The following is a 23076-nucleotide window of genomic DNA, read 5'->3' as shown; positions in this document are numbered from 1 at the left end:
AACATTAAGGGGTAGTTACAGAGGAAGGACACTAGTTTCTTCCTGTGTAAGCGGCTAGTTTAAAGAGGGGTTTTAACAGCTGTAAATTAAGATCTACTAATTTATGATGGAACACTGCCTACATGAAGAGTTGGCGGATGAGGTTTCCAGGATACATTTAAATTCATTGAATAATGGTGGAAGAACAGACCTTAAGCTGCGTTTTTTAAATCTATGTCTGGAACATCTAAACTAAGTTTTCTTGCCCCATCTTACATACTGGAGTTAGAAAGGCAGGAGTAAATAGTTCCTCACCTTGTGAGAAATTGGTGTATTGATGCAGCTTGGTCTGTTTTTGTAAAATTTAGAAATGTATGAAATCTGCCCCCAAAAATGCATCAGATTCTCCACTTACAGCTTTGGTTTATTTATCCAAAAGAAACCAACAAGCAACTGAATCCTGCATGATTTTATAGTTTGGGAATAAGGGGAGCTACGAAATGTTTTAAGCTGGGCTTTTGATCATTTGATCATTAACACTGGGGGGAGGGGTAGGTCCTGGTGGCACTAACCACAGCAAAGAGATGCAGCACCTCGTAGTATTAAGAGGAGGTGGAAGGGAACTGCAGAAGAGGGGATTGCGGCAAGAGAGGTAGTTGAAATGAGAATACTTCTGGCAGTCTTCAGGAGTAGGAAGATTGGTAGGTAAGGCGAAAGCTTCTTTCTTTCTAGCTTTAGCATGGCCTGCAGTAATTGCTCTAGTAAACAAGACAAGGAATTTGAAATGTGCCTCCCACAATTTTCTGTAGACATTGCGTTGATGGTATAGTCATCCATTTATTACTAAGCCAAGAATTAATAGCACCAAGGACTGGAATGGTTAGTATCCTTTTCAGATATGATTGTGAGTTGGGGAAAATATTTCAAGAAGGGGTTAATACCTTTCAAATGTGCTCTAAAATATTAAAATTACTAAATGCATTAGTTGATCAATTTTAGAAAGGAGATGTGGCTAATCAGCTAGGGCTGCAGACTTTGGAACCTAGAGACCGGGGTTTTGAATCCTGGCCTTGACGCTTGACTCCACATCATGTGATTCTGGGCAAATCACCTAATATCCCGTACATAAATATGCAAAATGTATTTGTGTAATCCACATTTAATGTACACAATCTTGCAAAACATCTCCCAACCCCCATGTAATGTAAAGTGCTCTTTTGCTTCCTAGTTAGGTTTGTGCTATATAAATACATACAATGGATATTTGATTGTCTTCCAAGTTCTACCAGATGAACCTTGTAGGAAGGTAATAATTTCCAGTGCCCTATCCCGCCCATGTTCCACGACCTTTTTTTTTTTTTTTTTTTTTTCTTTTTTTTTGTTGCCAATAACCTAACTTTCTCCAAAGTAACTGAACTGTTATAGTTTCCTTTTTCCAAAGTTGTCTGCAGAATCATTTACTCCTGCATGATTGCGGCATGCTGAAAGTTCAGGCTTTTACTCATTTCAATTTATTTCCAGCACTTTTGGGGACCTGTGGCCAACTGGGGCCTTCCTATTGCTGCTATCAATGACATGAAGAAGTCTCCAGAGATCATTAGTGGCCGTATGACATTTGGTAAGTATTTGTGTTTTGGGATGGAATTCAGCAGGCTCTCATCTAGGACTCCTCATTAAGGACCCCTCCCCCTTTTATTTTTTAACACCACTTCTGAAACTATTGTTGCTTCCAGTCAATAGTTTTATTTTATTTTATTTATACATGATTAATTAAAACCGTTGCATATGCATAACAGTAACTGTTCCATATACATGATTCAGCAGAGTAAACCGCATTAAAACCCATCTTATGCATCATATTAAATTCTCATCTTGGGGCTTATGCAGTTCCAATAACTACAAAATCCAGAAACCTAGGGTCAGAACAAGGAAAGAGTGATAAAGCTCGTGAGTACTTCAGCAAGTGAAGATAAGTCCCATCAGCCACCGGGTAGCAACCACCATCATTTGGGATTCAGTGTCCCGGACTGTGAACCCCTTGGAAATCGGGGCAACAGCACCAATGGCCAACAAAAAACCTTGCTTATCGGTTTGAAATATAGTATCAGCCGAAGTTCTCAATAATGTGGTTTAGTTGGCAATGGTGGTGAGGGAAGCAGTGCACTGAAAAAGTGAACATTTTAAAATCATCTACTGGAACAGATATAATGCTTTATTGGTTCTGTTCAAGTGACGAAATAAAACCAGTGCAGGAGCTGTTTTGAAATAATAACTGCTCAAGTCCAGATAGAAAAAGGGTCTACATGTTTCAGCCTCTTGATTAAGTGATAATCAGGCTTTCGTCAGGACCTATGATGTAATGCTACTGCTATCTATCTTTGTGTAATCCCAAAAGTAAAGACACAATAGTATTGAAAATTATACAACCTACTTTGGTTGCAAATTTTTCACACAACACTCTGTACAAATTCTTCTGGAGTATTGATCCATTTCCTAAAAATAAAGGAAAGCATTAAATGCCAATTATTGTACATCACACCTGCTTTATCAACCATACCTATGTGTGCTCAATCCTATCAACTCTAAGCACATCAATGTGTTCTCACAGTATTACCTGTATCAATAAAGAACCACATAGAAAAACCGAAAGAAACGCTTACCCGTTCATGTACAGGAGCTCTCCTCACCTCACCAGGCATCCGCTCTGAGCAATGAGGCCCCGCTCTATATGGAAATAAACGGGTATAGAACATATTGGGAAGACCAACCTGTGTCTTAAATTCAATCAACAAACAAAACAAAGCACATTCTTCCTGCCAAATCCTGAAGAAACTGCGGCATTACAACCCTGTAGCTGTGCCTCTATCATTTATAGTTGCTAGGCATTACTTGGAGCATGTATCTAAATAAGTCACGAATCACTACCTCCATTTAATGACTAATTATGAGAAAAGCTTCTCGTAAGTAATGGAAAATACAAGATTGTCTCAGAGGATCACATATCAAGACGATGTCGTACAAATGATAGTGAATATCTATATTCTCTAAAACAGATGTTATTTGTTGCAAAAGTCGCTGAAAATATCAACTGTCGCAAACGACCAACGTGTTTTGTAAAAGTCTGATAGCGACACTCAAGTCTATAGCTCAACATACACTTGTTAAATGTAGACAACGCTCATACAAACTAGATGGAAGCGTTTAGCAACTCGCCCTTAGAATATCAAAGAGTAAGCGAGTCTCCGAAGATATGAAAAACATAAAAAAATTCCTTCAAAAATATCAGGCGGGAACTAACCTGTCCGTCGGTACCTCGGTTCTTAACAAATGCAGTTCATCATATCTAAAATGCCTGTGCGTTCAAAGTAGGTAAACTATTGCAAGCTTTGCCAAGTGAAACAACAGTAACAACCATCATTATACATCAAGTTAAAACATCATTATGCAATATGTTAAAATTCACTTTTTGTGACTTGTGCAATTCATCAGGTCTAAAATGCCTGTGCATCCAAGTAGGTAAACTAGCAGAACTTGGCCAAGTTAAACAGCAGTAATAACCATAATTATAAGTCATGTTAAACCATCATTATACATCATGTTAAAGTTCACATTTAAGGGCTTGTGCAATTCATCAGATCTAAGGTGCCTGTGCATCAGTGTAGGTGCACTAGTGAGTGTTTTGCCAAGTTAAGCAAGGATAAAAACCAGGCACGGCTGTTTTATTTAATGTCTGCTTGTAATGTGTAGTTCAGTCTCTCTCTCACTATGTCAAAATATTTTGTCAGCCGCCGGTTTAGTGGTGTTTCAGCTGGATTGAAGCACAGTTTTGTTGCTTGCCTGCAGGTCCTGATACCGCTCTACTTGAATATTGATCAGAGGAGGGTGCCTCTTAAGTCCTTCAGTTTGTGGCAAAAGACATGCACAAGGTGCTCGTTTTCTCTTTCGCATAGATGGTAGGACTGCACTCCTAGTCTCCTTTTCCATGGCAGGAGGTGTGGGAGGATTGGTAAAATGCCAAAGCGTAGCCTTAGGAATGTTTTCTTTTATCTGCAGTTTTACTCCAGTTTTCAGATAAGGTTGTGGTTTGAGAACTTTAGAGTCACTGTGTACTGTCTAGCCATAATCCCCTTTTAGCCAGTGTTTCCTTGTCTTCTAAGATGGATACCATTTTTGTTACCTTTGTTATGATCTTTTAACAAACTGAAGAGGTTGCCCAGAGATTGGACAGTCCCAGTATCTTTAGAGAGTCCAGCAAGTACTCCCTGGCGGGTGATTTTTCATGGCGTGGCAACTCGTTCCAAAGGTGCGAGTTTAAATATCCTGTCTCAGCGCCTCTGATCTTGTGCCAACTTTTTATATATGCACCCTTCCTTTCCACGGATTGTGTTTGTAGCCCAAATTCCAAACGTATTTCGGCAGGTGGCACATAGTTTGGTAGGCAGAAAATTGCTCTATAGGTATTGGCAATTACTTTATCCAAGGCCCTTTCAGTGATTCGCTCCCATAAGTTAGTGCTGTTTGTAATTTTGTGTGGATCATCCATAATAAGGGGTCAAGGGTTAGATCAGGTAGCTCTTTTTTCAGGGGTTTCATTGCTAGGTAAATCATTGTGCAATTCCTGCGCAGGCCCTCCATTTAGGGTCTGAACAAGCCGGTGCAGTCCAGCAAAACTCCAAGGTATTTGTAGTTGGTTACCTGGTCTAAACATTGCACATCTAGGTACCAGTAGTTTTATTTTTTCCTTTTGTAGTAGTTTACAGTCATAATGTTTGTTTTCTTAAGATTTATATTTAGGGCGTTGTGTTGTGAAACTTTTAGTAGTGTTCAAAAGGTGTTGCAGCCCAAAGGGAGTCTGACTTATCAGCACCATGTCATCCGCGTATAGCAGGTTGGACAGCAACGTTTTTCCCAGTTTCGGGGCATGTGATGTGCTCTTGTCCATTACCCCGGGGAGGTCAGCCAGAAAGAGGTTAAAGAGTAAGGGTGCTAAAACGCACCCTTGCTTTAGCCCTTTGGAGGTGGTAATTCACCTTGAGAAGTGCGTCCCGGCTCCTATTGAGATCTTAACCCAGGTGTCGGTGTGTAGCAATATCCGCTTATATAAAACTGGTTTCGGTAACCCCCAGCCTTGCAATTTTTCCCATAGTTTGGCGTGGTCTTCATGATCAAAGGCAGCGCTATAATCTATAAAGCATAAAAATAGGGGATTCTTTGCCCCTTTAGCTGCATCCATCAACAGAGCTAGCGCCATGATGTTAGTGATGGTGTCTTGTCCGCGACAAAACCCGGTTTGGTTTATTGGAGTGATATAGCTTTGACGATGCCCAGGATGTTAGTTCTTCCAAGATTATTCCTGCATAGTGCTTTGCTTCTATGTCGATTAGGGCGACTAGTCGACAATTGTTTGGATCAATTCTATCGCCCAGTTTTGAAATGGGGCTAATTATCAATCCTTACCAAGACTCCTGAATTCTATGTGCGCCTTGTATGTCCTTGAAGACTGGGACTAGTGCTTCGCTCCAGTAGTCTGCGTTGTGCTTGTACAGCTATGGAGAAATTCCGTTGGGGCCTGGGGCTCCTTCTAGCCTACCCCTTGCTATTTATCTCTTGATCTGCGGTGTAGATATTTCGTGGTAGTCTTCGTTATTGAACAGTGATGATTATTGGCCTGCTGCCGTTTCTACTCCCAGGCATTTTTGTCTACTCAAGGAGCAATCCTTATGCGTGGCTTCTCTGGTCTGTTGCGTTTATTTTTCCTCTACAAGTGATACCTTTTGTCTTTGATAATCCTGGATTCTTCGTCTGTCTCGTTCTCCTTTTTGCACGTTGATATTCAAGTGACTGAGTAGGTATTCTGCCCATATTATTATTATTATTTATATTAGAATATATTCCTAGATGAGTTGACTGTTGAAGTCTGTTGATCGTTTGCCAGAACCTGGTGCTGTTCTTAAGATTGGCGTCATGGAGTATCTTAACCCATAGTTTTTATTTCTCTTGCTTTTTTTTTTAATCTCATTGCTTCTTTTTTAGTAGTAACTTCATTTCCTACAGGTCGTATTGCAGATATAGGTTTTGGGGCATTTTGCGAAGCCGCCTTAGTGTTTGGTTTGGTGTCCGTTTGAGATTCTTTGTTTCCAGCGTAATTGCCGCCCTAAATGAGGTAACCACAGTTTTTCCCAGTTTCATTCCTGACCTGGTGGTAAATTTCTCCCCAAGAGTTGCTATAAAGTTCTCCCTGGCTTTTCTGGGTTGGATTACCGTATCTTTTCCTAGGCAATTAAGTGTCTTTGCAGTGTTTGATAATTTCTCAATGGTGTTGGGTTTACACCTTATTCGTTTGTAATCCGAGGTGAATTCTGTGCCAAATATTTTGCGTGTCTCCGGTGGATGTGCCGAGTTTGCTTTTAATATCCCTGCCTGATTTAAGTGATCACTGTATTTGTTGTCTCCAATTCTAAAAGAGTCGATGTTGTGGAACATAGATAAAGTTGTAAAGGTGAAGTCTAGATGGGTAGAAGTATTTGTCGAGTGGAATGTTGGGACCGGCGGGTTGTCCCCCTGAATCTGATGTTCAGTTCTCTCACATTTATTTGTTCAAGTTCTTCAAGCAAATGTGTTGAACATCTCGTTGGTTTGCTTGAATATGCTGGACCCTGATTCTGTATTCCCCATGCAGCGGTTAATTCTTGTGCCAGTTCTGCCTCTGGCCCAGACCCGATAAGGTAAAGATAAAAATCGCCTGCCAGGATGATGTGATCTGCGTCCCGCTCTTCCATAACCCTTTTCAGCCCTTCCACTTGCTCTTTTGCAGCTTTTAATACTTGTATGGAGTGCACATACGTGTTGATTATTGTGATTGCCTGGTCTTTTCCATTTTAAGCTTGTGTATTATCCTTACTGCCTGTATGGCACTTGGGGCTTCGATTTGTGCCTCTACTGATGAGGTAGCTCCTATTGTGGTTATTGAGGCAAATATCAGTCCGCCTGAGGGATGGCCGAAGTCGGACCCCTTTTTTGCTGGGACAAGATGTGACGTGTAACCCTGAAACTCAAACGCCTGGACCTCCCAGGTTTTTTGTAGTAATATCAGGTCAGCCACCTTTAAATAGTTTAATACTACGAGGGCTTCCATTTTAGTCGTCAGGCCATTAATGTTCCAAATACACGTGCAGGTTTTCGGCCGGGGGTGTTGTTAATCCGGGCATGTCTTGTCATTTGGTCTGCTCTTTTGTTACTGTTCGCTGTATTTGTGTCCGGCTAGAGTTTGTTGACAAAGGCATCAAGTCATTATGCTTGCGTCCTGTTTTCAAGTTAATGGCCTTAGAATGAGCGGAATAACATCTTGGGGAGCTACTGCGAGCTCCCTTTAATACAGATTTGGTCGTTTTTGGTAATACGCTACTGAGATCACTTAAAAAGAGTGTTTGATAGGGCGGTCTTGATTCAGCTTTAGTTTTATCCCCCACTGTAAAAATGTGTTTTCTTCTTTCATGATAGTTAATTCAATGTCATTAGTATTCCATATTGTTTAGTTGCTTCTGGACTTTGTGGATTGTTGGTTGGTTGGAATGCAATTGAAAGAATATCTGCAGAGCTTAAATTTTCTCGACTCACGATGGAATGTAGAAGCCGCAATATGTTTCCCCCTATTTAATATATCCACTCTTCCCCGAGTTTCGTATTCGGGAAAGAATGTGATGGGCTCTGTTCCCATTGTATCATTAAACTCGATTTCCTGGTGAGGTTTTACTTCATGATGTAAGGGCCGTTGTGGTGTGGAGTTACTCTTGCTAACCCCTTGTTTGGCATTGATGTTGCTGGCTTGTTGGGGCTCGACTGGTGCCTGGTCTTTTTCTGGCTTGTGGATGTGTGCATTCTCCCTTAGTGCTGGCTCCCTAGGGTTGACCCATAGCCCATATTCCAGTTTGGTCCTTAGGGCTTGTTGCACTGGTGGCCTTGCTAGGTTCTTGTACTATTGTGTTTGGCTGCTTACTTATCTGGGTTTTCCCCTTTTTTTTTTTAATTGTCATGACATTTTGGGATAGTGATTTTGGTGCTTGCCCCGTGATTGGAGTCAGGATGGTGTTGGATCTTGTTATTGAGTGGTCTGTCCTTTCATCCAAGGTAGAGGTTGAAGCACTCCTGATATCCTCAAGTTCCACGTGAGCTACCAAGGGCTGGTTCTCCCTGCAGGGGCCCAGGGCAGCTTTCTTCCTATTCCTGCCCTTACTTTTTTGTTTGCGACTCGCTTTTGGGTGCGAACAATTTTCATTAACAACACTCTTGATGTTGATAGTTGGATACCTCCTGGTGTGTGATGTAAGCTAGTCGACATATTCCCCGTGTTATGGGGTCTGGTCGCTGTATCTATCAGTCGGATGATTATGCGATGTAGTATTTGGTTTTAGATCTGATAGATTTCCTAGCATTGATGGTAACGTAGATGAATATATGTCGTTACTTTGCATGTGTTTACAATGCATGCCTTTACAACGCGGTCAGTACAACGACCGCATCGTTACCACGCGTATCATTACAGCGCAAGTCATTACAACGACTTGCTGTAGGGGGAGCTGAAGTTTGGAATAGTATAATTTACTAGCCCAACTTCAGTCTGTGCAACAGTAGCGAAGGGGTTGGTTTTAAAATCCAACACCTAAAGCCCCCTACAGCAAGTCGTTGTAATGGTATGCGTGGTAACAATGCGGTCGTTATACTGACCGCGTTGTAAAGCCACCGCATTGTACCGACAGCGTTGTAAACGCTGTTTCCCAACGTAGATAGTTTGTCAATGATTGGGGCACAGATACAATCGGAATGTAAGATTTGAGTTAATAGTACGGCTTCTTGCCCCCGCTTAATGAGACTATGGAGTTCTGCTAGTTTCCTATCAATCCCTGTAGTGAAGTCTGCTAGAGTTTGTAGAATGGTAAGCTGCCAATCCAATTTATGAGATTGGTATTTAAGAGCCGTAGCTAAATGTTGCATAGTGCTTAATATGGTCACCCAAATAGACTGTGTAAATTGTTCCTGTGGAATGGTTACTTTCTGGTCTAGGCGCACTTGATGGTTCTGTGCTCGTGTGGTTTAAAGCAGGCTTAAAGCTATAAGAAGCAATAAGTTCTTCCCATTCCTGCGAAGCAAGGAAGGTTCTGTCTCTATCCGATAGATTTGAGTCTACATGTGATAAAGGCATGCAGCGCATGGCTGGGATGTTGTTTAGTGATTTTATTGGGAGTAGAGAGAGTGTCCGCTTGCTGTCTGTAATGGAGAGCTGCATCTTGGCTGCGATCGTGCGGCCCAAGAGTTTTGCTCATTCCGAGAATTCTGCTCAGGGGGGAGTACTTAGAACTCTTTAGAATCCGTTAGATCTTTAATTTTCTCTTGGCTTGATGTGTTTGAGTGTTCTGTTCCCTGGCGGACATTGCTCCCATGTATAGAGGTTTTATGAGGTGATGGGCTTCTTGTTGGACTATTTTTTTGTGTTGCTGGAGGTTTTCATAAGATTCACCACGGGCTCTGTCCCATGAAGAATTATTAGCCTGACTATCCTGGTTTCTGTGTCGTGTTTTGTCAGTATCCTTGTCCCTAGCTATGTCCTTGTTCTTATCCTTGGCTTTGTCCATTGTGTCCGATGAAGGGCCGTCCGAGTTGGGGGGGGTCTTTTGTCGGATATTCAAATCTCCCTGGTTGTAGAGAGGTTTGTAAGCCCCTAATGTCCTAATTTTTGGAGTAAATAGCTGTTCCTGGATCTTTCAGGAATGAGAATCTTGTATGGATTATTGGCTGAAATGTACATGGGTGTTTCCTGTGAGTCGCCCCCTCCAATATTTGAGCTCTTTTAACTCCTCGCTTTTTAGTTCCATTATCGGTTGGGTTGTAGGTTTGGGGTATTTTGTGAACGCTAGGATGCAAGTACCACTAGCATTTATGTAGTTGGTAGAAGAGCAGATGCTGATGTCTCTGCTGTTCCTATTAGGGGAATCCATGGTTGTCACTTTTTTATGCCAGTTTTAGAGGTGTCCTCTCCTTTCGTTTTTTTATTAAGGCTTTGTTGGAGACTTCCTGATTCTGCCTGACCTCATGTCTTCCTGGTTTGCCTTTTTCGATTTCCTTGGCCGTTCCTTTGGCCATTCCTTTGGCTTCCCTTTTAGGCCTTCTGATCGTTTGTTTACTGCTGGCAAGTGCGCTTGGTAAGATTGTTATATTTTAATATGCGTGTCCTCCTTGCTCACTCCTCAATAGTGGTGCTGGTATAAGGGAGGACCAATGGACTTGCCCCTCCTGCTTCTTCCCATTAAGGCGGGTCTGTGCAATTGTTTTGGGAAATTGTGATGGCTGTTGTAGCACCGTTTAAAAAATTATCCCTTGCCAGAAGGATCCATGGACCACAAGGGGCCCTGCACTACGCAGCGCACTAAGCACACTAAGCCACTTTTGCAGCTAGCTGTTTGCTAGCTCGGGCAGTAAGGTGGGGGTAGTGGGTGACAAGCAGGGTCTATGAGATATTTATCTGACAAGTGAAGTGGGAGGGTGGGGGATGCTCTTAATTTAGAAATGGGCGGGGCTCCACATGTCGCAACCACCTCAGTGGTGCTCCTGGTACTCGAGACCCGCACTAAATTTGCTGGAGTGAATTGAGCTGCTTCTGCGGTTTCCGCCCGGGCTCTGCACTCAGCAGCTGCTACCTAATGGCCGCTTCTGAACCTCCTCTACTGCCTCTAAGTCTTTGAGCCCCACTGCCTTGTTGCCCTGCCGCCTTACTGCCCCTCTAGTTGTAGCGGCTGCAGTGGGATGCGGTACGGCACTGCAGTAGGGGCCACAGATGGAGGAAGTCCGCAGAGTAGCTAAGCAGAGCAGCAGCAACCTCCCTCTCTGCTCTCGCTGCTTCGCTGGTTTGTTGTGGCGGCAACTAGCGACTCTCGATTCACTGGCCCACTTCTATAGGGGGAGAATTCTAGAAGTTGGGACCGATAGCGTAGCAGAAGTAGTGTAGCAGAAGTGGTGGCCAAAGCCAGGAGAGGCGGCAAGATTTTGGGTCCCTACAGGTGGGCGCAGGCCGCACCCAGGACCAATATTGCTTCCAGTCAGAAATTATCTGATTCTCCAATTACACAAAAGATGAAATCCTTGATTGCCTTCTTGATTAGTATTCTTCAATACAAACTGTCTTTATTTCTGCAGTGCCCCTGGTACGCCCACAGTCGTTTCAATAGGAAAATTAACAGATTAAATATTTAATTAGTCTTGAAACTATCATTAAGCCTTTGAATTTGATCAGTGTACACTTAGGTACATGCAGTTGGGACTTTTTGAGTGTTTTGCTTTATTTATTGTGACATGTCATTGTAAAAGAAAGTCATGTCAGGGGCAGGAAGAGATATGATACCACCTTTCACTCGCTATCTTCTTGCCGTTTGTAGTAATGCTGTCTTTTTGACTTATGTTTTTTCAAGCCATGTAGTAATCAACAATTATTTTATGGTAATTTCTATAAGCGGTATTGCCGGGTTTCAAAGATTTCAGATCAATCTCTCCCATCCACGTTTGAAATCCCTGAACTGGGCCCACTTTTTACTATTTGGTGAATTGGAAAAATGTTCATGTGTACTCATTGAAGTTTAGTCAAGTTGTAGCTTTCTTTGCGCAATCTCCAGAGGAAAATGCTTTTCACTGTGTCGAAATCCCTGCCCCACAGAAGTAGGCTTTCCTTTCCCTTTTAAATCCTGGAATTGCATATGCCTTTGTTTTTGCCTTATATTACTTGCATTTCATTTGTGGGTCGCATCATGCTTAATCTTTAGAAACGCTTCAAAATTACGTTTGTAGGTGTTCTTCGAATTTTTCCATGATCATCCTACCCCAGTCACACAACCTGACCTGAAACCTAGTCGTGAATGCCATGTGCCAAAATAGCAGATAGTTCAGAGCTAGTTTCCTATAGAAGGTTTAAATGTCTACGGATAGATTCTGAATACATATGCAGCATTTACGTTTGCCGATAACTCCCTCATTCCCCCCAAAAAATACATAATTTCAGTTTGAGTGTTCTGAGGTTTGTAAATGATTCCCCTTTAGTTAAATTTTGCTTAGCATGGTCTTTGTGTTTTTTTTTTTTTCTTGTGCATTCACTATGCTTCTCATTTTGTTGCATCATTTTTCTTTGATTTTCCTCGCACTCTTTCGTGTACAAATAAATTAGCAAAGCTATTTCACGTGTTCCGGCCATCCAAGCAAAATTTCAACTTATTACTTTTATGTTTGACAAATGGACTCTTCGCCTACCCATTTAGGGAAAGTCCAAGCTGAAGAGCATAACCCAGAAAGGAGTTCTAGGCACCAACATGGCTTTGAAGACTTTCTCTGTTATCCAGTATTTCGAATTTTAAAATGGTTCCTCTGTTCACTTCCATGTGTTTCTGACCAAGAGTCAGTCCTATATGAAAATGGGTAATCTCCAGGTAAACCAGAAGACCCATTTTAAACTGTTGAATATGATTGTCGCCCATGCCACCAAAGTCCGTTTGCACAACCCAAATGAACGTAGGATCTGAACCTATTCCTTTGCAAGATTCAAACATCCTGACGACACTTCATGTGGCTCCAGCAAGCTTTCTCAGCACTGAGGAAGACTGCAGTGCCACTATAAGCTATAGTGCCTAAAGACTTAATGTTGCTGACTTTCTGCTTCAGGAAAACTCACTTCTGGCTTCATGCTGCACCTCTTCTTCCTTTAAAAAAATATGCTTAAGTGTGGCTAGTTTGAGTGGGCCAAGCGGAGGGGCAACTCGATAGTCCCTTGCCAGCATGGGTATAAACTGAGTTAAGTGTTATAGTTACGTTCTTTTACTCTGTGTTCATTTCCCTCCTTTTTTCTATTACTCTTTTCTCCTCTTGGAACCTTCCTACCTTCTTACCCTTCTCCTTTCCGCTGTTAGTATTTCCCTACTGTTGGCCGGGAGGCTGCTTTAGAATGTTGCTGAAGGAAGCCTTTCTAGCAGAGCAGCTGCTGGATGTGTACAGTGGAGGTGGAATAAAGAAGATCTCACCTGTACTGGAGTCTTCATCTTTATTGTAACACTGGCGACGAGGATGGGATCTTGTTTATTTGTGGGAGCAGGGGCATTCTTCACTGCTTCCACCAGGCACATTTTAGGTTTGAAACCTTCCTTTGTGATGGTGTGTCCTAAGTAATCGACTGTAGTCACACCTATTTTGCATTTCTCTACCTTGAGTCAGTCCCGCCTCCTTAAATTTAGAAAGGACTTGGAAGAGATTTTTGTTATGCTCTTCTGTGGTTGCACCATAGATTAGAACATCATCCTGGAAGCATAATGTCTTGGGTATGCCTTCCAGAATGTGCTGCATCATTTTTTGGAATATAGCGGCCGCTGAGGCCAACCCAAATGGCATCCTGCAAAACATGAATGTGCCCAAGGGGGTGGTGAAAGAAGTTCCCTAGATTCTGGGTGCAACTCTACTTGGTGGTATGCCATTGAAAGATCTAATACACTAAAGCACGTTGCCTAGCCCATCGTGCTGAGGATTTCATGAATACGGGGTAACGGGTGCCTCTCAATTATTATGCTGTCATTCAGATCTCTAAGATCAATGCATAGTCGGATGTCTTCTTCCTGTGCCTTCCTAGCAATCACTATGGGGGCAACCCATTCAGAGCAGTCTATTGGTTGTACAATACCTAAGTTCTGTAACTAACTAATTCTTTTTTGAGTGGCTCCCACATGAGGTGTGATATGGGTCTGGTTTTATGTACTTTAGGCCTAGCATTCTGTTTCAGCTTAATGCGGTGCTGGTAATGTTTGAGGTGCCCTAATTCTTTAGAAAACACTTCAGGGAATTTACTACAAATCTCTTCACCTGATGTTTCCTGATCTATTACAAGCACCTGTTCTGGGTTGTTAGGATCAAGCTTGATTCCTAGCTCCTTCTGGTGTTGCCACCCCAGTAGGTTTGAACCATCTTCTGCAATGTACGTTATAAAGAAGATCTCACCTGTACTGGAGACTTCGATGGTCTAACGTGGGAATCATTAAAAAGAACGTTTTTCAAAAATTATTTCAATAAATGTATCTGTCCCGATAGTGACGGTGGAAAGTAAATCACATCAAAAGTTGAATATTATAACACAATTGATTTTGAAGGAAAGGCACGCGCAAAGTTGAATCAATCCTTGTAGTATGTATATCCGATTAAGGGGTACCAGTCAAAACATTCCACAAGCACACTAACCTTGTCAGATCAATTTCAATATCTAAATAAGGAAGCCAAAGAATAATGTCCGTAAAGTCCACACAATATAATATCAATATCTTTACACCATGGAGATGAAGTTACAGAATGGTGAGGATCAAGAAGATTCATGTGGGAAGATAGGCTTGTCATTCACGTTTCGGTCTCGGTCACTAGTCTATGAAACAGACCATCCTCAGGGCTATCATAGTAAATAAAAATTACAGAGATTTCCTCTCGTACATTAAAAATATTAAGAATACATTGTTTTAAATACATCCGAGTGCCCATACAATTTCCTAAAGTGCCCCTGCTAAGAAAGTGTCATACAAACACGTGACTAGGAAAAGTGAAAATGTGCTCAATGGGGACAAAACCTGAAAAGGAAGCCATCAAAATATCTTGTGAATGTTTAAGAGCAAAAAGTCGGGGCTAGTCGCAGAGCATGAATAAATCAGCGTGTGAAACGTCTCACAAGTGTTACTCTTAGTCAAGCTATGCGAATTGTGTTTCCGTATTTATAAACGCTCGGCGCCAAAAGTCAATCAAAAAGTATAGACTGTTAAACTCTGTGGCCATTTTGGGTGGAAAAACTTTTAACGAACAAATACCAAAAAAGGCTCAAGTAGATCTTACAATGCTTTTCAAAAGCAATTCTTATAAACAGTGTAACTTACTTCGACTTAGTTTAGAAACACAGTAACACCCACATTTAACTAACATTTAAAGGTTCTCATTGCAAACTGAAAAGGGACAATGGCATGAATATTATTAAACACTTATATGGTAGTTATAATGCAACATAAGTGATGCATTACACAAAATGTATAAACCTTGAGGAACAATAACTCGTATAATTGCATTGTCAATCACATTTAAAAGGAATGGATCAGTTTAGCATAGTCCGTAATAATTGGGTTAGTTCAATAGGTTGGAGCAGTTGATAGATATTAAAAGCATTATGCTGCAGACTTATTCTTACAGACATTGGGTGGGAATTTTTGCAATCATGAGATAATAATAAAAAAAACTGACCTGAGAAGGTTGAATGGGTGAGGGGCTTTGAATTCTACAAAATGTTTAGTCTTTTAGCACCTTATCTCCTTGCAGGTCGGATAATTGCAGGCAATGTTATGCTTACCTAAAACAAATTAAATTCATTTAAATCGAAAAGTTAAACCTTTTTATTTGCTTTTTCTTACGTGGTTCTATTTTAGCAGCGTGAATTTAGTGGCATGCGCTTTGTAGTATAGATTTCATGGATACGTAATTGCAGGTAAGTGACTATTCATTCTCATGTACATATTCGCTTTTTTTCACTAGGCTAGTTTTAAACTCCCTTTTTCTACCAAGAGCTTGCCATATTACTCTGAGTTCCATGAGTTAAAAACATGTATAATCATACCGGTGTTAATGCGGCACTGCCAGGTGGACCGGATGCAGTTTTGAATCTGACTCCATATTGGCAAACAAGGCACTTGAAACTCACCAATAAAAGACTTTTGATTGTAAGTGGCCAATCCGTCTTTCAGTGAAGGGCAGTTGCCCTGATTTTTAAAGACCAGGAAGAGATACCACCCCTTTACCCTCCCCGCCTCCCTTTCAGGCCAGTGCAATTCGTGACTACAGCCATCAGTACTTCGACGTCTAGGAACGGGCTAGAACGCCTACCTTACTCTCAAAAGGCACGATCAATGGTGTACATTAACTACGCAACACTACTGTGGCACCCAATAAGTGCACGCCGATTTAACAAGTTTTTCTAGCACCTGTCAGTAATAAGTTGCATGGGCAAAAGTGTTCCCTCATTTGCATGGACAGTGCAAACATGAGGACATGCCTCCTTGTCATGGCATGGGTGCAAAATGTGCTTCCGCATGATTGGTATAAGAGAAGAAGCCAAAAAAGTGTTTGCGACCTGTCATTTAATGTAAAAGTACCCATGGGGTACAAATAAAACCCTTTAAATGCCCTAAGCACTTTCATACCAATTAGATAATAAGGCAGTTGATAGTTGGGAGCTCCTAATAAATGGTATTGCTTTTGGAAATCTAATCTTAATAATTTTGTTTGACAAACTGCCCATTTTGTCTTACTGACATTGCACTTTGAAAGAAATCCTCTTTCAGTTATCTAGTTCTGTATTTTGTAAAGAATCTGTTGTCTTCGTTGGATTGTAGTGACTCGTTTTTTCTTCTCCTTTCCAGCACTCACTTTATATTCATTGCTATTTATGAGATTTGCCTACAAAGTGCAACCAAGAAACTGGCTCCTGTTTGCTTGCCATTTTACCAATGAAGGCGCACAACTGATTCAAGGCGGGCGATTGATCAAACACAAGTGAGTGTCAAAGTGTTAAATAAGGAAATTTGTTTTACCAAGCACTGATTGTGAAGAACAGTCTGCAGACAACTTGAATATCTCCGGTTAACACAATTTGAATCACCCTAGCAAATGAGCATTGATGTTTTAGTTGCTTCTTTATGGACTCTCATGCTGAGATATTGATAGTAAATGAGTTTCTGATAAAAACCAAAACTTTACATTTATTAAGTCTAAATGTAGGGTGCTGGCCAACTGATCAAGAAATGCTTGTCTCTAAGGGTCTGGTTACAACTTTGCCAGTGAGGGAGCGGGCTGCGATGCCTGCACCCTGCTCCAACAGCGCCAAAGTCGACCGCCACCCGCCAGGTTACCAGTCATTTTGTGGTCTGGTGGGCATTGTGGTGGTCCTGCGGCACGGTAGTTCAAAGGCTCATATGTAAGCCTTTCAGGGACGGCTCAAGTGTCGCCCCACTGCCTTAAAGAACAGCAAAAAAGGGAAAATAAAATTATAACAAGATGTTGCTATCATTTTATTTTTCTGTACTGGGGCAGTTTTGTGAGGCGGGGTTAGGCTGCGCAGGGGGAAGGAGTGGTGGCAGCCTCTTAAGTGCGTATGAATGTTGTGCTGGCCCTCTGGGGCCGGCCATTTATGTGCACTTCGCATGTTTTCCACCCAGGCTGCATTACTACCTGGGTGGACAACATGCCTAGGCTTCTATTCCCCATCTGAGCGCCGAGCCATGGCGTTCAGACCAATCACAACGCTGCATTGCAGCGTTGTGATTGGCTTATGGGAGCCTATCCTGCTTACTGCTCCAACAGAAGCCAGGAGGAGGAAGGAAGAGAGGCGCCGGCCGGCAGGTAAGTGTTGTGTTTTTTTATTTTGTATTTTCTCCCCCTGTCCCCCCTGCATTGATTCGCAGGAGCAGCCGTGTCTGGTGCGTTTGAACTGCAGCGCCGAAGGAGCGCCAAAGCAAGTTCCTGCATGGCATGGACTTTGTAGTCCATGCATGTCCCCACCCCCGCCCCACCTCCCTGCATGTATCCCCAGAGGCAACGGGGGGCCCTGTAAGGCCCCCTTAGGTTTCTCACCGCTGCCCTTTGCTTGGTGGGCTCACAGCCACGAAAAGGGTAGCTGTGAGAAAGTCATAATATGCTTGGTGGTGCTGCAGTGGCATCGCCAGCATATTGCAATCCCCAGACTGACGCCAAACGCACAATACGGCTATATGACCACCTGTGTGCACTGCCAACGCTGTGCCATCCCAGGTTTGGCGGTCCACGGACTGCCAAACTCTGATCGGGCCCTAAATCTCTTGCTTCCCATCTGATTAATTTATCATCACATCATCCGTGGTAACAAAATGTCACAAAAGCTGCACATATTGAACCCAAAAGCTAAAACATGTCCTTGATGACAATCTTTTGCCTTTTTGTGTATATTCCATCATCACCCCCTTAGTTCCATCCATCTTCTAGTTTCCTGAAAGCTGAATTTGTGTTGCAGTTCCAGACAACAGGCCGTGCCGTTGAGTAAATGTAATTTTATGGTTTATTTATTTATTCATTTGATAGTTTGTAATAGAGCGAGCGTGACCCAGGCAGGTATCGGAGTGCTTTACAATTTGGATAGGCATTACAAGAATATGCATAAAACAACAAGATAGTCGTTGCAACATAGTTAGGGGGGGGATACAGACCATGGAGAAGAATGTTCGATAATATTCGCTACATAAGTGAGCATGGCAGGCGAATGCTGTTAGTCAAAGGTGTCCAACAATCAAATAGTCAATCAGGTAGCATTCAATGAGCAGTGGGCCAGAGCTGTTTTGTGGCAAGAACTTGGCCATTAGGATTTTTTTTTCTTCCTTTTTGAAGGTATTCGTGGAGGAAATTTGTTGGACTTCTGGTGGAAGAGAGTTCCAGATCTTTGGAGCAGCACCTGAGAAGGCCCTGTGACTCGTTCACATTTTGTGGAAGATCTGTGGTTTTTAGGGCCGTGAACTTGCACTTCTTGACTGTCTGCAACGTCCAGATAGTTCTAGATTTTGAGCCAGATACGTTGTTGTCTTTAGATGTAGGGCTTTGTGAGTCATGCAGGCTATCTTTAGCTTTATTGCAGCCTGATATTGCAGCCAGGTTAGGGATTTGAGGGCTGGGGAGATGTGCTTGTTTCGTTTTTAACCAGTGACAGTCTAGCTGCTGCATTATGGACTCTTTTAGTGGGGCCAAGCTATATTTGGGAAGTACACAGAGCGTGCAACTACCATAGTCTAGCCTAGGCAGTACCAGAACTTGCACCGCCATCTTGAAGTCCTCTTGTGGAAGGAAAGGTTTTAGGTTCCTTAATGTGTTCATCTTTTGTTTAGCTCCCTTGCTGAAGTTGCCACTATGGTTGTCTGTACACAATCAATGTTGTATGTCCGGTAGCTGTTGAATTCCGCTGACTTTTCTCTCAATTTTGATCCTTAATGTCCAAGACGATTTCTTCTAACAGATTCATTTCAGCCCCTCAAGTGAGTGGAGTAGCTGTGAAAGCCTTGAAAGCTGCTGCCTTCCGTACCTTCAATATGCTTCATAGCACTGTGCTCCTGTCTCCCGTCAAGTGACTGCATACTGATCAGACTGGAGGGGGACCCCTTTTCTTTCATGACTGATTAGTTCAATACATAAGTGGCAATATACAGAGGAAGCTTATTCTGTAATGGGATATACAATTTCTTTGTGCACCCTATACAGATTGGATTGGTTGGTCTTTCTTTGGTTAGGCAGGACCAAGGAAGGAAGTCCTGCTCTACACTCCTAGGGCCTAATAACGTATTTTGGTGGAGCGGTGGGTTGGCACTACCAACGCCGCGCCTCTGCTCAGCTGAAGGTTGCTGCCGCCTGCCAGATCACAACCAATTTTGTGATCTGCTGGGCGGCGTGGCTGTCCTGCTGCAGTGCGTCTTTCAAAGACGGCGGTGCCTTTGAAAGACACCGCAATGGGAATACCACACGGGGTTCCTGCATGCATCCTTCGGCTGAGGGGAACCTGTAGGGCCCCCTTTGTTTTAGCACCGCTAGTCTTTTCATGGAGGAAAGACCTCCATGAAATTGCTGACTGTCGTGAAACTTGTGATATGCATTGCGGTGCTGTAGCAACACCACCTGCATATTACATAGTCCCTGACCACGGTTCCACCGCCCGGGAACGGCGTTTCCCAGGCAGAGACAGCGTTCCAAATATGGTCCGACTGGCCAAGTCGTAACAGGGCGGTCAGACTGCTGGTGCGGCTGTGGCTAAACTTCCACCAGAGATCTGCTTCTGATGGGTGGCCTTTGGGATCCGATAATGGTTCATGTGAGGTACTATTTAGTGTCTTTTGTATCTGAGTTCGGTACAGGTGCAAGGTGTGAGTCTTGTAAGATAATATAGCTCCAATGGGTCGACTTATTTGTGTGTGTGATCTAATCGTTTGTTCATAATCATTTTATTAGTTAGTATTGTTTTTCACAGACTCCGTGTAAATATTTTAGCACCAGTAGTAATTCCAACAGAGCCATATTCTTATTTATGCATTTGGTAGTACAGGCACTAGACTTGGCGGAAGGCTATACATTTTGTTCACTGTGCATGGTTGTACGCCATTACCTTTGTTTACTTGACATTGCTGTAGGCTGCGGTCATTGCATACTGGAGGCTCAAAAATAAACTATCACTGCAAAACTCAAGAAGTATCCTGACAAAACTTTGTTAAATTGATGCTCTAGTTATCTACAAAGAGAAGACTACTGTGTACGTATATAACATTTCACTCTGAATAACTTCTTAAATTCCCCCGTTCGGTTGGCTGTGCGACTAGAAGTCCCACTATGTCTTTGTAGCTTAACTTGCCTGGTTCATGCTCCATAAAAATATACAATACAGTTTAGAAGCCATCCAATTGCTGCATTACTATGTCCCATCGGCGCATCTGTCTTACTGCCCGTTTAAGAAACTGAATTAAAGATTTATTTTTTTCTTGGCAGAATGGCGCAAAAGAATACTCCAGTTTAGGGAGAGGAACTGGAAGTGTATGTAGCACCTCGTCGGACTCTGCTGGGGAGCTGCCTTTCCTTCTGTGAACTCCTTTCCAGATGCAGTATTCGTTCATCATGAAGTTAGAACTACAGCCACATCAACACATCATTAAGACGCACATCTTTTGAATAATTAATATACAAATCAGACGTTTCATAAACTTAAGTTTAAACACTGATGCCTTGGCAAACGCAAACATTTGAATGCTTGGTTGACTGTAACAGTTGCGCACAATTACTTTTTATAGGCAGTTTTTTTGGTTTTTTTTAGCAGTGGTCTAAAAATGTATAATTTATCTGACTAACTTTATACACTTTTGTGCCGTAAATCTATTGTGGAAGTTTAGGGAATCTGCACTGGAGTCTGTAGTTCGTATTGTCAAAGGAGGTCATAAAAAGTGAGGTAACAATAACCGTGGTAGTTGTTCATGATTTTTTTAAATTTGTATAATAAACCTTCATTCAAGTTTCACCTTCCTCTTATCTGGTTTTTTAATCCTACACATTCGTTGTGAAATTATTCACTATCCTCTGGGCTTGGCTTTATGCTGGAATATTTGCCTTTACATTCAATGGTTACTAAAACACTTTCTTCATGCCTACTTTTTTGCAATGCCCAAACTGAATGAATTAGCCAACGACAAAGTGCATATCTTAATAGATATGATTTTTTTTTTCTTCTATTCTTCCTGGAGAGGTGGGAGTGCTGGCATGACATAGGTTGTCATCTGTACCCTAGTGTTACCCTTGCCATATTAGTGCTAGGTTTTCCTTTGGCATTCCTTCATTTTATTATTGTTTTATGTAGTACACATATTATGTGTAAAAGTGCTACAGCACTTTAGGTAGACCTTGGTGGAATTCCAATTACGCCAGCCATTTTGGTACTTTCATGTTACTCTTTGATGCGGAATTGCCGCTAATTGCGTGCTTACTCCTTGCATAATTAAGAGTAATTTGGGGAGGGGAAAATCCTTCAGCGAAAGGCCATTTACGCTTGCACTCGCCATTTGTTCTGCTGCTTTAGCGCTATTTCTTAGCTCAAAATGCATCCTCACAGAGCATTCTCATTTATCTTGTAGGCCTGAATCACTGGTAAGTGGCTTTGAGTAGTTAAGTGGGCATAGTTAAGCCAAGACTACCCCCCACATAGGTCTGCTTCTGATGGGTGGCCTTTGGGATCAGATAATGGTTCCTGCTAGGTACTATTGAGTGTCTTTTGTATCTGAATTCGGTACAGGTGCAAGGTGTGAGTCGCAGCTCAACCCCTAAAACTGTAATGGGGGTATGAAGGACATCTTAAAGCCAAGATCCGTATTTCCCCTTTTCTGTGAACAGTACACAGGAACATGCTATGTTGGCAGAAGGTGACAGAGAAGAACTTTTCTACACTGCTGAGCTGTGGCATTTAATATATTCTATGTTTTGGTCAACCTAATATTCGACTGCTCTGAGCGCAATCCTTTTGGTCCTGTAGGTCTTCTACTGATATGGTGTAATGTGATGGGGGAGGTAGGTAGTAAAACTAGGATTTGACCGAAATCCCTGTATTGAGCTTTTGCTTCTCCACAATCCCCCAGACACATCTTTAGGAACACCAGCATGTCATTTTGGGTCCATAGACACCAATGTCTTCCTATTTCCTAGTTGTAGGATATCCAGACTGTATTTCAATTTTGGGATCTAGATTCTTAATTTACTTAGGCTCTTAATCTGGTGGTCATAGGCTCCAATCTCTCTATTGGCAGCAACACCTTTGACAAAGGTTACTGACATTGTGTGTGATTATATTAAGAAGGGGTTGTAATAATTCGGAGCCATCCTGTAGGACCCCGTCCCACTGCACCAGCAGTGGCTCTACTGTCACCTCTTCTTGCAACACCTGTAGCACTGCTTTTCACTGTGACTCGGCCTCGTTAACTTCATAATCTCATTCGTCGTAAGGCACTAATGGATTTTAGAATTGTTTCCTGATAAGGAGACCATTTTGAAGGGCATTTTAGTCAATGACATCCTTCACTGTGCAAATTGAGTGGACTGAAGAAAGGGCTCTAATCTCCACCAGAGACCAAGGTCTCCTGTCCTTTTTCCTTGTAATCCATCAAAGTTCGCTGCAATTGATTTTCTTAATTGTCAGACATTTGGCTGAAGTCACTTTCTTCTGCGAGTTAGCGTTGATTAGACTGATACAAAGTCCGATTACTTACCTCAGAAATCATCTTTACCTCTGCTTTCCGTGCTTCTGCCATGCTAATTCTTAAGCAATGTTGGTGAGTCAGAATGACACAAGGTTTAATTGTGTATCTCATTTCTCCCTGATCTCTGAAGAAAAAGCAGGGTGGAAATTCATGTTCATCCTTACTAAAGTTATTAGATTTGAGCCTTTTTCCTTCTTCCATGGTCCATGTGGATTCCGTAGTTTGGGACATGAACAAGCTGGATGTGTTCCCGACAGGC

At 42.2% G+C, this 23076-nt stretch overlaps 1 protein-coding gene across 1 annotated transcript in view; it reads left to right on the top strand.

Moving 5' to 3' along the window:
* MPC1 (mitochondrial pyruvate carrier 1) overlaps window positions 1-21089 on the top strand; it is a 56485-nt gene extending 35396 nt beyond the window's left edge. The window contains exons 2-4 of the mRNA XM_085611447.1: window positions 1501-1597; window positions 16440-16572; window positions 20569-21089. Of these exons, the coding sequence (XP_085467573.1) occupies window positions 1501-1597; window positions 16440-16572; window positions 20569-20596 (258 nt within the window). The 3' untranslated portion in view covers window positions 20597-21089. The remainder of the gene's footprint in view (window positions 1-1500; window positions 1598-16439; window positions 16573-20568) is intronic.
* Window positions 21090-23076: the final 1987 nt, after the last annotated feature.

The sequence above is a fragment of the Triturus cristatus genome, chromosome 6 (genome assembly GCF_964204655.1).
Source record: "Triturus cristatus chromosome 6, aTriCri1.1, whole genome shotgun sequence".
Taxonomy (NCBI): Eukaryota; Metazoa; Chordata; class Amphibia; order Caudata; family Salamandridae; genus Triturus; species Triturus cristatus.
This window is presented reverse-complemented; position numbering and strand designations above follow the sequence as displayed.